The sequence below is a fragment of the Oenanthe melanoleuca genome, chromosome 12, assembly GCF_029582105.1.
Source record: "Oenanthe melanoleuca isolate GR-GAL-2019-014 chromosome 12, OMel1.0, whole genome shotgun sequence".
NCBI classification, from domain to species: Eukaryota; Metazoa; Chordata; class Aves; order Passeriformes; family Muscicapidae; genus Oenanthe; species Oenanthe melanoleuca.
This window is the reverse complement of record NC_079346.1, coordinates 12,115,666-12,133,140: the sequence shown is the minus strand read 5'-3', so window position 1 is coordinate 12,133,140 and position 17,475 is coordinate 12,115,666. Positions and strand designations below refer to the sequence as shown.

Genomic DNA, 17,475 nt, shown 5'->3' with positions numbered 1-17,475 from the left:
ATCCTGTAATAAAAGAAACCCTCCACAGGCTCTCAGTTATTTCATAAGAAGCCCTTTTGTTATTATTTAGCTTTATGGTACTCTGCAGCTTATCTTCAGGTTTTGCTGAAGCAGCTGCCTATGATGCAATGGGATGTGATTCACAGAATCATGCAATGGTTGAGGTTGGAAGGGAGCTCTGGAGCTCATCTGGTCCAACCTCCTGCTCGAGCAGGATGCCCCATTCCCTTTTCTAGGCTGAATAGTTCAGCTCTTTCAGGCCTTTGTCATATGAGACATGCTCCAATGCTGTAATAATGCCCTTTATTAATGCTTTAGTTTCTTTATGGCCTTTTGCTGAGCTGTCTGCAGGATGCCCAGAACTGGACATGATATCTCAGGTGTGGCCTGAGCAGTGACTGATAGAGGAGAAGGATCATCTCTCTAAACCTCCTGGCAGCACCCTTCCTGCTGAGCCCAGGATGTTGTTGGTGTGTCCCTGCAGGGCCACATTGCTGGTGTTCACCATTGTGACCACAGGACCCCGAGGTCCTTTTCTGCAAAGCTGCTTTCAAGCACATGCAGGTGCATGGCATTGTTCCTCTCCTGGTTCTGGATTTTACACTTCCTTTCACTGAACTCTAGGAGGTTCATGTCAGCACATTTTCCAGCTTGTCAAAATCCCTCTGAATGGCAGCATGACCCTCTGTATCAGCTGCCCTTCCCACATTTTATCACCAGCACGCTTGCTAAGGCTGCACCCTACCCCATCATCCAGACAATCAATGAGGACATGCAACAGGACTGGATGCAATGTTAACCCCTGGGAGGCAATACTGCTTCTGCTGGAGTGTCCTGACTCTACTTGGTAGCCAGCCCTCCACCCACCTACATGGTTCTAACAAGCCAGGTGTGAAAAAGCATGAGAATTAGAAGTAATATGTTGGTATTAATGACAGGGTTTTTGTAATTCATGTATCCCTGGAAGTTCATTGGTATCACTCTATTTGTTGGCAAGTTCTACCTGTACTTGTTATTTGGTAGAATGGATTTTTTTGGGTATAATTTCATGTTTGGAATTTTCTTGATGTCTTAGAAAAATTAGCTCAGAAAATATTATTGCTTTAAAAGTGTAGTTTAAGTTTAAGTTTGAGCTCTATCTTACACAGTTGGTTTCAGCAGTAAGAAATGAAGTGTAAGCAGAGTTACAATGATCTTCATCCTGAAGAATACTGAATACAATTGAGGCATGACTAGCAGATTTAGGTGATTTACATGTGTTATATCAGATAATCAGGGATATGAGGGCACTTGAATTTTTTGGATGAGATTTTGGTCAGGTTTCAGGTGCAATGGGACTTTATGACATAATGGGAGAAAAGTTAAAACCATTGGTAGACAAGCCTAGAATCTCAACACAACGTTCTTTTTTCATGGTGTTTCTGTTGTCCCAGTGATGTCGGAGTTTTGTTTTGATTTAAATGTGTTTAGTTGACTTAAAAAAGCTATCACTTGAAGTTTTTATTGACAGCTGAAACAAACAGAAATAAACCCCATACAGCAGTAACTATCACGGTGGCCAGAGGTGGGAGGTCTGAAAATGGTTTACTGCCAGTAGGAAAAATGTTTGGAAGCAGTCCTTAGAAGGTTCACCACCTCTGCTACGTGCATTTCATTTTGTTCCATTTTAAAGGTTATATATGATAATAGTGCCAAACTAGGCAAACTTTTCCTGCCCTAATGTATATACCCTTTGTTTTGATTATCTCTTATTAATGATGTGAAAACCCTGAGGTCAGATAAAAATGAGCCAATGTAAGGCTAGTCCAGCTACAGAAAACTGAAAATGTCACTGTGCACCATAGAGAATTGTTAAAAGGGAGAATATGACACTTGATGAGGCTTTCCCTGCTGTGTGAAAAAGCTGTTAGAAGATGTTAATTTTTAAATGAATCCTTGTATTGTTACTGCAGAAGGAAAGAAGCTAAAGAGTGAATCATCCTTTTAAATTATGTAAAAAGTTTAAATACTGTCATTTGTATACTTTAAAAAGTGATAGACAGTACAGTTTGATTGTTTTTTGTACATATTTGCAGTGACTGGCATTTAACTACTGCACTTACCATCAGGAAAAAAACTTATTATAAATTGATGCAAATAAATTCAACTCAGCTGGGTAGCTTAGTGGAGAAAAACATTCATTTCATAAGCACTTCTGACACAAACATACTTTAGCACTTAGTGTATCATTGCTTTAGATAACACACCTGCAAACTGGGACATGTGCTATTTTAAGGTTAATGAACTGTGAAATAAGTAAATGTCTACAAAGAAGTTTTGTAAATTGTGAGCATAGTCCTGTCAATGGAGAAAATGGATTAGAAAAATAGGTAATGTCTGTATTGTAACTGAATAGTGATGTGTTCAGCATACACATATTAATGTAGAAAACCTAATAAAAATGAAGAGGAAGGGTAATTATAGTAGTTATTTATTGCAATCTGGCTTTTTTGTTTAAATAAATCTGTTTATAGAGAAGGGTTGTGAAATTATTGACTTCTTGGCAGTTCTTAGTTTGCATAAAGAGCAAATAAAAGCAGACAGCACAAAATACTTGGAACAAGACTAAAAAAGCTTTATTTTTCTTTCTATTACAATGTTGATATTTGATATTTCTTGAAATGTAAATCTGCTTTTAATTTTACAACAATAATGGTATAACTACGGTTACTTCACTCTCACATTTTTATTTTTCTAAGTTAGAGTTTTACTTTGAAATTGTGTTTTTCTATTGTTCTGTGATTTTTCTCGTTTCAAATCAGTCTGGGCCAGATCTTTCAGTGTGGTCTCTTTGCTGTGCTGCCAGGGCATTGTTCTGCTGGGTGTGCTGTGCGTGCGAAGGGGGATCACCCACGGCACAAAGCTGCCATTTGCTCTCTGTCCCCCTGCAGCTGCCCACTGCTTGCTTGACAGAGGGCTCCACCTTTCAACTGCAGCTTTGTTCCAGGTGGAACACACCAGATATTTCAGTTTCTGTGCAGCATTCACGTTTTTAGTGTCTATGAGTGCTCAGAGCAGGAGAGAGGAGCGCGCTGGCAGAGCAGTAAGTTCAAAGAGTTAAACTAAAAGAACATGTAGGTTGGCAGAGTGCTGTATCTCAACAGAAGTAAACTGTGAAGCAGAGGTGGGAGGCTTTTCATTTGTTGTTTTGGTGTCTATCCACTTATTAGATTCTGATTTCAAGACTGTTCAAAGTCCAACAAATGTCCTGTTCTGATGTCAGGGATCTGTGCTTTGAGCAGGAGGTTGCACTTGTGACCTCCTGAGACCCATTCCAGTGACTTTATGGTATTACAAACAATGCTCTCTCAAATCCTTGATAGATATTAGACATACAACCCCTTCCCCCCCAACTGAATCCATTCTTAATTATTGCTTTGAATATTCTTTCTTTCTTATGGGCACACCATTATTTTCACTTCAAAGAAATTGAAATAGAATTTCCTATGAGCAAGGTCACTGAAAAAGTAGAGATTTCCATTTGCAGGGCCTGTAGAAAGATGCCCAGAGGCAGAAAGACAGAGTTTAAAAGAAAATGGGAAAGCAGAAGGAATGCTCTGTATATTTGGTGGGTAAAGACTTTATGCAAGTTATTTGGGACAAATAGTTTGATGAATGTTAGATTTATCTTACTGTCAAAAACACTTCTTATGTTCATCTATTTTATTGAATTAAAGTGAAAATTAAAGTGTAGTTCCCCCCCACCACCCCAGTTCTTAGTTTTATAGAAAATTACCTTGTTGCCATTAAAAACAATATCCAGTTAGACAAGCTTAATGGCTTTTATAACCGGGCAGAATTTACTCTGATAAGATAAGTCACTAGAGGATAGAAATGATTAGAAAAATATTAGTACTGTTAGCTACTAATTTAAATGCTTTGCTCTAACTGGAGATGTTTGAAGAGGAATTTAGATAAGATTGCTTTGTATACCCTAACTACAGCTTAAATTGTGATTGATCTAAAGGGGCCTAGTTATGATTCTGGTGTGCTGGCACCATATACACAAAATGCAAAGAGAAATACACTTCAAAACAGCATTGAAATTTCACCAGATAGATGCAAACCCAAGAGGAACACAAAAATTTTGGAATTTGCAGAATAACAGGTAGATGCAATAATAACCTGAATAGTCTGAAACAGTTAATGATGTTTTGCACATATTGCTATAGGGATGAAGTGCATGGAGAAGTTATTGAAGTAGTTTTCCTCAGCCATCCCCAGTCTCTGCTGAGGAAAAAAAACACACAACAGAAGCAGAGTTTAAAATAGGAGTATGGTGCATTTAGAATGAAAAAGTTTCTGTAGCTGTGGTCATCCAGAAATCTTTAGAGATGCTTATAGTAGTAGGCCTCATGTGGCTTTTTGATTATTGTCTTGGTAGGATTCTGAATAATATTTCCCTTTATGGCTATGTGATGTGGGTTGTTTGTTTTCTTCCTTTCCCCCTTATTAGCTTTTAGAAGGAAAGAATTTTCTAGTTCTTGGTATCACAGTGGACAATGAAAGTATAAGAGTTGTAGCTTCTGAAAGATTAGTGGTTTCAGAGGTAACCTGCTAATATTTAGAGAAGTGTTCAAATACAATCAGCTCTGGCAAACAGAACTTATACACTTCATGTCCCAAGTGATAACACAATCACATAATATTTTACATTTCTCTTCTTTCCAACTTAAAATCAAGAAATGCAGTCTGTTAAAATTTTTGAAAGATTTTTCATTGTTATAGGTAAAAGGTATTTACAAATTAACCCCTGCAAAAGTAACAGCAGCTGCATTTTCTCCTGAGCAGTTTAATTCTGTCATCATTTGGTATGTTTTCAGCTAGCTGATGTGATACACTTAATGGAATTCCAGTTTTGAGGCTTCCATTTTTGTTTTCTGTTAAAGTCTAAGCTGTTTTTTCATTTCACAAATTGGATGAAACAGAAACCCAGAGAGAGATGCACTTAGACAAGCAAAGGATCAAGAAGTGTGGCAAAAGCTTTTCTTTCTGAAGTAGATTTGGTACTTCTCAACTCCACACAACTTAACTGCCATGACTTCCCAAGGCAGCCTTAAGGCTTTAGTAAATAAAAGTCCTTAGGACTGCTGGCTGGCACAGACATGTGGGAACAATCATCTTGGTTTCAAGCTGTTGCAGGGAGGAATGGCAGTTGTGCACCCAGATCCATGAAAACAGTGGCCTGACACTCAAAAAGGAGCTGGGCTAAACAACTGTGTGTGATAGCACCTATTAATTTCTGTATTTTTGAGAAGGAACCATGCAATGTAAAAAGTGATGACAGTATCAAAGTTTTCCTATGTTGTTATAGACACCACATATGGGGGTTTTCTTGCTCTTTTATGATCATGCTTTTCCTACCTATGCTCATCCTACCAGCTGTAGTTGCTTAATTCCTGATGAAATTCCCCTTCACAGATCTGTTTTTGAAGTTCTTGTTCTCAATAATGGGGAATGTTTCTAGTTTTACAGAAGAAACTGTATAAACTAGAAAGAATGTAAGTCTACAAATGGGGAAAACAATTGGTTTAAAAATGCAAACAAATGTTTCTGATACATTTGAAGAAATAAGCTACAAAAGAAGGAAAGAAGAAGATATTTTTGTTAAGCATTAAGAATAAATCTAAAGAAGAAAATGAGGCATTCTAAAAAATCAGCAGGAAATGAGTGAAAAAAGAGCATGAAATTTGGAGGGGGGTTGTAGAAGATGCTGTTATGTAAGAGCACTGGGACAGGAACATCTGTGCTGATGTATAGAGCTGCTTAAACATTGTCTGAGTCAGTGGAATTCTGCCACTGTTTGTGTTAGAAATGTGTCTAAGTATTGTAAAATTAAGACCCAACATGATAAAACCAGGGATTTACAAGTAAAGTATTTAGAGTTTTGAAAATGTTGGTACTTGTGTCAAGCTGGATTGAGAAGTAGATCAGAAGATCAAATGAAATGGAGAATGATGCTTTGGTTTCTGTTACTACAGTGTTTAGTTAAGGGACATTTTAAAATGGGATTTACACACTCCCTTAAATGTGAAAACCATCTCAAATGAGTATTCCATTACTCAAATTTTTATGGTCTGATCTTGTAGATACATAAATAATACACTGGTCTGTTTTAAAGAATGAAATTATTAATATTTTAAAATAAATGTTGACTGCACTTGAAAAAAATAACCAAAGATTAAGAAAATGCAGCTTTCAACAGATCCCTTAAAAATACATCAGTAGCTTCACCCTTCAGAACAGAAATACTCAGAAAAAAGAAGCATCAACCAGAGCAAGCAAAAGAGCAACTCAGTCCCATGATGAGGAAACAGGTCATGATATCACAATCAAGTCATTAAGGTCCACCTCCCCCCTTTGAAGCCAATGAGAATTAGACACAAACATTTTTTCTTAAAAGGCAATCATAAGAACTTCTAAAAATGTTCTAGAATGAGAGCTGGTGTACTACCAAAGTTATATATACACCAAATACATTGGTATTTAAACTGTTTTAAATTATTCATTATTCTTTAACAACTTTCCTGCCACATAGACTCGAATCAAACACATCAAACTCTGATACTGGCCATGAACTCAATATTTCTATTACATTTCATGATTAGGAGATACAATACCTCTGTCTGAAGTATGGCAGCTCTCTGTTCTTTGGCAGTAAGAGACTCTTTAAGCACTTCAATGTGTTGCTTGCAATCTGAATTCTGATTGCTAAGGGTTTCAAGCTTAGTTTGTAAGGCAAGAAGTTCTGATTCTTTCTTTGAGAGTTCTTGTTTCAGTTGATCAATCTGCAGTGGGGGGGGAAAAGAGTGAGGTCATTAATTTGTCTCCAATTCATAGCTCCACTGGAAATCTGAAAGGTGTAAATGACCATGGTATGACAAATCAGACACCTGTGAATTCTGGAAGAGAATTAAGGTTCAGACTTTTTACACTCACACCTTCAATTGTGCTTCTTGCAATGTAATGCACTCTGTCTTAAGAATGGATGCCCTGTTGCTGCAGAAGTTAAAAGGAAACTCCTGAAGATTATACTTGATGATTTGGCCCATAAATTCACCACGGACCTCACTTAAGTTCAAAGGCATGTATCCCATGTGAGGCAAGTCTGGCATGACAGCAAAAATGCACAGGAAAAGAAGTCTTCATAAAAGTATAAATTCAATCCTTCCAACAGCATGATTCCCATGACTTACCATTGGCCAGAGTGGATCAGGAATTTTTTAGGAGTCTGATAAAGAAAAAACCAGGCATCTTAGAACGGAGAGAAAAACAGAAAAGTGGACTTTCAACCTTACTCCTCTTGCAAATTTGTTGCTGCCCACCATCCCCACCTCCTGTTTTTCTCCCTGGCAGTTCACATGGAATTCTCAGGTAGTAGAAAAGCCAAGCCAAGAAGACTAACGTAAGAGAAGTCTGGGGAACACATTATAAAAAATTCCACACAATGAAAGGGCTGAGAGATTATAAAAGCTTATCCCAGAGGAAATAGCAGAAACACAATACTAAGACAGAGCTTCTGAATTTAAGTGAATTTAAGGTTCATCAGTAAATGTCATGGAATTGTGATTACTCTCCTCTTTCCACAATGATAAATGGGAAGAGTAGCCACAGAACACAAAATTGTGGATTTAGAATATGTGAATCAGAGCAAAGCACTGAACTATATACAGAACTATGTTATAGGTGAAAGGATGGTGAATTAGGTGGCATATAACTACTCCTAAATTCTTGTGGTATAACACTGGTCACCAGAGGAATCCAGATACATCACCTCATGAGGATTATTTGAAATAAAATGCCTCACTGCATCTGCATAACTCAGAGAAATCACTTCTTTCATATGAAGAGCTCTTTTCCATGTCCTAACAGACATTTGGGATGCAAGAAATCTACAAGTGGTAGATGGAAGATGATTCAAAAATCGCCAGGAAAAAAAAAAAGAAAATCTACAGGTTGATCCTACTCAACCACATTCCAAAGATCCACATAATAAAACATTTCAAAAATTCAGTGCTGCATGGTACTGGAAATATTGGCTGCTGAACAAAATGCTTTTATTTTGTTTTACATTGTAAGTGCATATTTTAAAATTAAATTTAAAAACAATTATTCTTCCAACTACAGTCCCTATGTATGTCTTCACATATTAATTCCTTATTTTTTTGTATAAACCCCAATATGTTTGCATTGTTGCTTAAGGTGCTCAGATGAGCACACATGAGCTAATGTATAAAATTAAGAATCTGGCACTAAAAAAAAAAATCACCTTTAAAGTCTGAAAATATCAAAATAAGAAAAGAAGCATACAAAAACCAGACATGGGGAAAGAATGCAATTAAAAGCTGCTAGAGAAAGCTTTCTCTGGAAAGCAAACCACCTTCCTCCATCCCTTGCCAGAGTATGTAAGCAAGGATGGCAACCAAGAGAAAATGGATAGAAAATGAACAATGGGAAAATCTGTCTACAAGTACAAAGACAAAACATAGATCTGCAGCCAATCTCAATTACATCACAGGCTTTATATGAGATGCATGTGAACATCACAGATGCTTAATCTCTTCTAAAAACTCTTCCCCCTTTTTCTCCATGACACAACCCACACCCTGAGAAATAATAAAAAAAAAATTTTTAAAAGGATTTGCTTTCATTGCAGGTGTGTTCTCTGTGTTTTAGAAATGGAATCTGTTTAGTGTAAAGCTCTGGCTACAAGATCTACAAATTGTCAGAAGTTTAAAAATGTGTTACAGCTCTCAAATAGAAAAAAGAAAAATTAAGAGTTTAAACAAACCAAACACACAAAGATTGTTGAATAAATATGCTGATGTCTTTTTTAAATAAAGCATCATGGTGAAAGAGTACTAGAATTTCCATTTTAAAATTGCCACAAAATAAAGAGGTATAATATAAAACTATAAAACTTATATTAAGAAATTTTAGGCAGGGGTATATTCATTTTTTTAAAGTTCTGCAGTATCTCAGTGTGCAAAAAACTAATTAAACAGGACATGAAATAGATTGTTGCCTCGAGCAGATATGCAAACATTTTTGCTGTATCTAAAGTGATGTGGAAAACCAACTCACAATTCAATTAAACCTCATGATGTCATATAATACAATAAAAACATTTTTATGCTTTATAAGGACTAAAATGAGGATAACCTCCAAGTCTGGATATAAGTGCTGTAGCATCAAAAAACTCCAAGTTTGTCCTCTGACCCTGACCTTCCCACTATCTCACATATTTCATGTGTGCAATTTTCCTGTCACCACTTTTTCAACATTGCCCAATATGATCTTGCTTCACCTCCTTTCCTGAAATCCTTTCTTTTTCCTTCCTTCTCAATTTATGATTCTGTCACCTCCCATAATTTCAGTTCTTTAGAACCCATTAATTTTCCATTTCCAGAAAACCACTATGGGTGTTGTTCTGTTATTTTTACACAGCCAATTCTTATGTGACATTATGCAGAGTAACCAGAAAACAAAGTGGGGGGAAAAAAACCTGAACTTTTCCTCTGAATATTGCACATTAAAATTGATGGGCTAAATATTCAAGTAAATAATTCCATTAAATGAAATTATGCTGGTTAATGCATTATAGGATTAGGTCTGGTGCAACAAATGGCAACTGCTTTTTAAAGATAAGGATTTAAGAAAATGAAAAGGAGTAGCAACTCAAATAATGTGCCTGCATACAGTACATGCTACAAATCTATCAGTAGATTCTAGAGGTTATGTTGGTGAAGGTCTGGTTTTAAATTGGTTGTTAAATTTCCAGGCCTACCCACAAACACACAAAAATGCTGTAGTTCTTCCCCTGTTTTGTCTTTTGCTTTTGTTTTTTATTTTTTCCTAGAGTATCTCCCAGAACTTGCATGCTTCCTTCATTCTGTAAGGAAAGTTCTTACATGCAGACATTAATCACAGAGCACATTATTACTGCTTTATCAATACTTAAAACTCATTTTATTAGTAATTTGCTGAAATTATACCAATCTACCACTAGATTTTCATACCCATGCCAGTGGATAGCATGAGAGTTCTAATACTCAAAGGACTACTTAAATGCCAAGTGCAAAATAAATCCTAAAAAAAAAAAAATGCATCTGTGTTCATTTAAATATGTGGCTGACAGCCAAAGGATGAACAACAGGAAGGGAAGGAAGTTTTCCAAAGTAGAAATTATTATTAAAAGTTCATATCATCCTATGTTTTTTATTCATATTCTCAATTAAAATATTTGAAGGTGTCGATCTCTTGGTCATACAAACTTTAAGACCTGTTTTGACAATTTCTGTTTTATATGAGTAATGACAAGTTTTCTCCCTTCAGAAACTGAGCAAGGAGAGGCCTTATCAAGTGGGCAAGAAAAAGAAACCTGAGGAAGTTCTCATTCTTTTTTTATTTAACTTTTATTTAACTGCAAGTCACAATTAAAGCCTATATATTTGGAAGTTGTGAATATTACTAAGAAAGAGTTAAGAAAAGAAACTTCCAAACATTCTCTGCCATTCATGTAAGCAAATGATATTCAGTATTTGCCTTCATTCATTCAAACTTCCCATTTATTTAAATCAAGAACAGATTGAAAACAAGTTCTACTTCAAGAATAAATGAAAAGTATTAAGAGCTTCAAGCATCTCAGGAGAGTTTTGTACTGTTCTTTGCCATCAATCCTGCTTATTGGCATTTATCAAAGATCTCAGGTTCAACAAATCAGGTACAGCAAGATCTATTTGCTGACAGCTCCATAAATACTTTTCCACCTTGAAAGGTTCTCAGATGAGTGATAAAAATAACATCTTCTGCAAATCTTAATTTTGAGTGGAAGAAAAAGACTAGTGAAAGAAAACAAAGCTTCATCACCAAAGATCAGAAGGCTGTGACAAAACTACTCTTCTCATTTATCTGATTTCTATTCTGCAGAAATATTCTGAAGCTTTTCCTCACAAAAATAAGGAGACTCTTAACATTTTAGGCTTTGTACCTTATTTTTATATCAACAGGTTTGCTGACGTGCATTGGGAGTTTTGCTGTAAGTCACTAAAACCTTTGCTTTGAAATTAATGATGTTTAGGTTAATAAAATTATTTTCTTGATGATAATGCTACTTATGAGATTTAGTTATTTTTCAGTAGCTTAAGAGCTACTTTTTTCCAACAGAATAAATACGTTCTTTGATTATTATTTTTTCTCAATAAATCTGGATTAATTCCATATGGGCACTAACACTTTCATTTATCCTGTAGCAAAAACCCCCAAACAATAAATAAGCAATAATGTTTTGTGAGTTTGAAACCAGGAAATGTGTCACATCACTACATATTTACTACCTGCCTGTGGTCAACTCCTAATAGTCTATGTACAGTAATTTGAAACTAAAGGAACAAAGTCATTAAATTGCTAGCCTTGAAAATATGAGCAGAGTACAATTTGGTATCATCTATGAAACAAAAGTCCTTTCTGCAAAACTACATCAAAAGCTAAAATCAAATAATTTTCATTTATCCAAAATGCTTCACTCCTTCATGTCTACTGATTATTCTATAGCAGAGATTTACCAAAAGGAGACATGCAGCTTCTTGCATTGGAAATGGTTATGTCAGACTTTTCTTTCCATTATTTAAACAGCCTTAATCTCTTTTATAAATAGATCTTACCTTATTTTTCATGAACTTTGAGTGACTCTTGTAAACTTCTATTTGTTTGATTTCTTCTTCTCGGTCCTCTGTATTCAGAACTCCATTTGTCTTTAACATCTGTATTTCATCTTCAAGATCTCTTATATTGCGCTCAAGTGAAGCTATTTTTGTGTCCTAAGTTACAAAAAAGAGAGTATTGAAAATTATATGAGACATATATTAAAGAGTAACAGAAACATATCTGTACTTGAGTAAATATCAAATAATGAGACAGCAAAAATAGATGCTACAAACAGAAAATGCACATAAACCAGGAATAATTCTATTGGTTTTAGCTTAAAGAAATGCAGAATTCAGACCAGACCTCTTTCACCATAGCACAGTCTGTAGAGAATACATTCTGGTAAAAATTCCATTTAATTCCTACACAGGAATGAAGAGAGAATAGCAGATGTCCTATTTTTCCACATATGTATGATACCAAATCTTGTTATCAATAATAACCATCTAGGCCTGGCCATTCTTCCAAGCTCTTAAACACCAAGTTTAGCCTGGAGAGACCAGTCCATGTCTCTGCAGGGCAAAGGCCACTTCATTGTGTGGCTCAGGGACCCTGCTTCTCTGGAGCTCTGCCTGCTCCCAAGATGGAGAATAGTAAAGGAAAAATATATGAGGACACAACCAATCTAGCCACAAGACTAAGAGGGGATTTAGCATTTTTTATTGTGAGTCCCAAGATAAAACCACAGCCACCAAAAATTTCTACATGCCAGCCAATGGCTGCCACGTGTGCCAGCACTGCACTGGAAAACAGTGAAGTTTCTTTGTTATTTCCAGTCATTTGGAAATTGGCCAAGTCCCTTTTGTGAGAGTTAGAAAGATTACAAAAGTGATTACACAAACTTGTCACAATTTTCTGTTTGAAAGAACATTGCAGAATTACTCATTAGGAAATCTGTTCAACAACATAAAGGATCAACCACCCATAAAATATTAGAGACTGGATGAAATTCTAGTTTCATTGAGACCAATATTAAATAAAAATTTAAAAATAAAATAATCTAAAAAAAAAATTTAAAAACACACAAAACAAGCCAACCTGATTCACTAAGACCAGGTTATTAAGTTAGAAAGCTAATTTGGGGAAAAAATACAAATGGAGTTGATCCTTTATCAAGGACAAACTAAGCTTGAATTACTACAACTTTGTTTCTGTTGCTTTCTTTAGATTACCTAAAAAGAAGCAAAAAACCCCAACTGCTGCAATAATTTCTTTCATAATAAAGATAGGCAAATGTAGCAATTTAGCACAGGAGTCTGGATGAAGTTTCAAAAATCATCTGAATTTTTGGTACTGAAGTGAAAAAGAATCTCAGATTATTTTTGAAGACCACTGTTAAAAATCCATATAGAATGAAAGCTAAGGACTGGGCAATGCCCTTCAGATGCCCCACTGTCATTCCTCTAAAATTTTTGCTTTTATCTTTATAGTCAGCAATAAATCTCAAACTCAGAGAACTTTCATAACTTTCTTATTCAGACAAAAAATTAATTTTAAAATTAATTTCAATTCTCAAAAAGGGAAGTAAAATATTGAGATAGAATGAAAAAAAGGAAAGAATTCTCATTTAATTTTATCATTTAAAGAAGTCGCACAACAGTCAAAATACTACAAGAAAAGATACAGAAGTATTTAAAAGCTCTAAGGAATTAAATACAACACAAAAATAATTGTATACCTCACAGATACTATAATCAATTCAGCTTGCTCCATTAGACCTCATTTCAGAAATATTTTCCTCCTACTTTTGAAGATAAAAGCAAAACCTACGCTTCACTACACTTTGGAATCATTTTGCAATGAAATATATGAATACTTACATGACCTGTTGTGACATGCCATCTGGGAATAGTCTTCATCAGATCTCCCCAGCTAAGTCTGTAAGTCTGCCTTTTTGTACTGCCTTTGGATTTTACGTGCTTGCAAATACAGTATGGCAGAAACAATTTCTAGTACAGCCTACTACATTCTTTAGAAGATATATACATCACAGAATAACGCTTAAGCTTCATGAGAAATATTTTAAATAACTTGTGGACGAATTTTCTGTACTTCTGCTTCATCATAAAATTGAAATATCTGAGGAAAAGTCGATTTTTAATGTCTGCATACTGTGATTAGAGATGTGTAAAAGATATTTTCCTGTGTCTTGAAAAATTGTCACTAAGTTTTACATAAACTTTTTATTGAAACAGAAGCCAGAAATTTCACAAATTTTGTGGAAGTCAAAGGTACAGTTCCCTATGACATGTTGGCTTGCCCAAGAACAACTGCTGGGAAGTGAGGAACCTTGTAGGTGAAAGATACCACAGAGAGCCCAGAGCTCCCAGTGGGTACAGCCAGAAGGGAGCAGGGCTGGCTTACAGGATGTACAGGAACTTAGGTAGCTTTGCATTTGCCAAAAGTTTTGACACATTCCCATAAAATCTTCTGATTCAGCTGAATCAGCGTTTTCCCACAGAAAATTTCAATTGGAAAAACTTTCAACCAGTCTTGTTGGGGCACAGGGTCTGACAAGCTTTCAGAAAATGAAATGGGAATAGATGCACTATTTCCTCCAAACCTCTAAGATTTATCCCCACTAACAACGTTCTAAAAACTACATGGGTCTGTGTTGAATCACAAAGATTCCTTTGCAATTATATTAAGTAAGCAGCTTAGTATTAAATGGTACTAATAAACATCTTCTGAGTTCTAAAACAATACAGCATTTGTTCAGATTTTTTCAATCAGGGCCTCTAAATCTGTTAAAAGACACAAGATTTTGTAGCAGGATTTGTGACAGAGATCAGGGCACCCACCCTAATCTACCCCCTCCTTCCAGCAGTAACCAATACTTCTTCCTTATCTCCTTTATTAGAATAGTGTTGCAGATATTCTGTGAGAGGTTAGGGCTATTTAGGTTTCTGCTGACTGAACCTACCAGAAACCCACCTCTTTTGGAAAAAAAAATGACTATGTGTTCTGATGCTGAAGAAAACAATATTTCACAATGGAAAAAGACAAGTGAGTTTCCACAATGATGTTTCACGAATCATATCAGTCCTTACAAGAGTCCTATAGTACATTTCCTGAATACTGAGGGGCAGGGAAAGGGCAAAACATTAGTAAATAACCACAGAATATTCTGAGTTGGAAGGGACCCACAAAGATCATCAAGTCCAACCCTATATAATATAGCATTCCAGGCAATCTTACTCTGAAAGGAAAAGTAAGGAAATGCTACTGTTCATCATTTGAGATACACAATAAATTTAAATTATGTCTGCAAAATTTTGCTTGTAGGGCATTCAACAAGCAATCAGAAGGAAATATTTGAAACGTCACATTTAATAAAGCTTGAATTTAAGCACACATATGTACACAGGCTGTCAGCAGACCATACACAACAACCTTTACTGTATGAATCTTTACCTTGTCAATTTAATGCAGAGAATATTCAGGTTTATCTTTGAAGATAAGGGAGGTGAAAGTTCATGCAATCTTTAAACAATAGAGTATGTTGCACTGCAAGCACAAATACACACTTCTCTAGAACCAAACCCATACCTGAAATATCACAGCTGGATCAATACATAAAGATGGCTCTTTCTGCAAGTAAGGTAAACCACAAATATTTTCATTCACTTTACAGCTTACATTTATAGAGACTTTATAGCTGCTAGACTCCACATATTTTTCACTCTCCTATCCTTAAGATGAGTTCTAGGCCATTCCTGTAGCAATTTCTGAATTTCTCTCTCAACTATTATCATTGTTTAGGTGATGATAGAATTAGACCATAACAACATGTAATGGCTGGGTTGGAAGCAGCCTTTGAAGGTCATCTAATCCAACCCCCTGCCATGGGCAGGGACACCTTCCACCATCCCAGGTTGCTCCAAGCCCCATCCAGCCTGGCCAGGAACACATTCAGGGAGGGGAAAGCCACAGCTCCTCTGGGCAACCTGCACCAGGGCCTTCCCATGGTCATCATAAAATTCTTCTTCTTCATATGTCCAATCTAAATTTATTCTATTTCAGTTTGAAACTGTTGTTTATTGTCCTGCCACAATAGGCCCTGTTGAAAGGTCTGTCCCCAATTCTCCTGCAGCAGGAGAGCAGCTCCAGCCTCTGAGAATTGCTGTGCCTCTCTTCTGCACTTGCTCCAACAGGTCCATGTCTTTTTGTCCAGTGGAGCCCAGAACAGAGGGCAGCACTCCCAAGTGGGGCATCACTTGTGAGCAAGTTCTGACCCACTTCACATGCTCAGGAGTACTTATCATAGAATCAAATGAAAAGTGTTTCCTTTAAATCATTTTTATTATATTAATAGGAATTAATTAACATTGAATAACCCTGATATTCAGAATGGATTCAAATATATCACTCATCTGGCATTTGCCAGCACACAATATGAAAGGAAGCATGCATAAGTGCATTGCAATTAAAGGAAAGGATTTCCATGTACCAGTTTTATTTTATACTTCAATGGACTAAGATATAGGCATGATGAAAAAAAAATGCAGCTTAATCATAAATATCCAGTCACAAAGTCAAAAACAACCACTGCATCAAAACTAGATTAGTTTGAGAGAATAATAGGAGTATGTGGGAGAGGGAAGCATCCTGCCCTTCCTTGGTTTTGTGACTCTGCTTTCCAGAAGAAGAAAGGGCTTCTGGAGAATAAGGTCAGTTGTAGAAAAGAGAGTAAAGAGTGTAGTGAGAAACAATAGAGCAACAGACATGGGACATCTGGAAACAAATGTGTCCATGAAGCAAAACCAGAAAGTTAGGAAAGAATGGCCTGTGCAATGCATTTGTAAAGACAACAGGTATTTGGAAAAGAAAAAAATAAAGCAAGAAAAACAGGAGTCAAGGCATAGGATGTGAATTTTCCATCTTTTTTTGCTTGTTCCTTATTTTATTTTGGATGAACGTACTGGAGATAAACACTGGTCAACAAGACAGCAGTTATGTAGACAATGCAATTGCTCTGAGAATAAGAAACTACTTGCAAAGCTTTAGAGAGGAATGAAGAAGATGACAGGACAGGACATACAGTGTAGAAGATGTCGAGCACAAACAAACACAAGAGAAGATAGGTACAAGAAATGGGTATACTGGATTGGGTGAAAGGAATACAGACTGGGAAAAGAGACAGAAAGAATTCAGCAGTGGCAAGGCACAGAAGAAAACCACAGAGAGAAGAGAAGGATTTATGAAGGAGGGAAAGTTGCATCCTGGCAGAGCCTGGGGCAGCCATGGAAGGCACTCAGACAAAAGCTCAAATGGTGAGGGGCTGGAAGGGCTGGGTGTGGTGAAGAGAAATGTAAACTTCTTGGAGTCTTTGCATGGGGGAGTGGATGGCCTGAGACTGCCATATTACAGCTAATCCTCTCCCTCCTTCTACCCTCAACTTTGTAGGAAAACAATTCCTTCAATGCTTCATCATTCAAAACAAATGTTCTGCATTTTTTTTCAAAACAAATGCTGTCTGGACTAAGACAATTTAAATTTACTTGAAAACATTCCAAATCTGGAACTTGTAATAAAAACTGCTGTTCGTCATGTGGATTTCAACATCTTACATTTGTCCCTTTTTCTTTTCAATATTAAGTCTACTTCAGACAGGGGCAACCCCAAAGGGGCGTGTGTTCATAGGGACAGAAAGAACTGGGTGTGTCAGAGGCAAAAAGCAGCTTTGCATCAGTACTCCAGCAACAGGACTGCAGCCTCACTCACAACAAA

General features: G+C 36.3%; 1 protein-coding gene across 2 annotated transcripts in view; it reads right to left on the bottom strand.

The window, feature by feature from the left end:
- ERC2 (ELKS/RAB6-interacting/CAST family member 2) overlaps positions 1–17,475 on the bottom strand; it is a 390,835-nt gene that overhangs the window by 296,329 nt on the left and 77,031 nt on the right. For both annotated transcript variants that reach the window (XM_056501857.1, XM_056501859.1), the window contains exons 5-6: positions 11,703–11,858; positions 6,660–6,827 (exon numbers count right to left, since the gene is read on the bottom strand). In XM_056501857.1, coding sequence (XP_056357832.1) covers positions 6,660–6,827; positions 11,703–11,858 — 324 coding nt within the window. The remainder of the gene's footprint in view (positions 1–6,659; positions 6,828–11,702; positions 11,859–17,475) is intronic.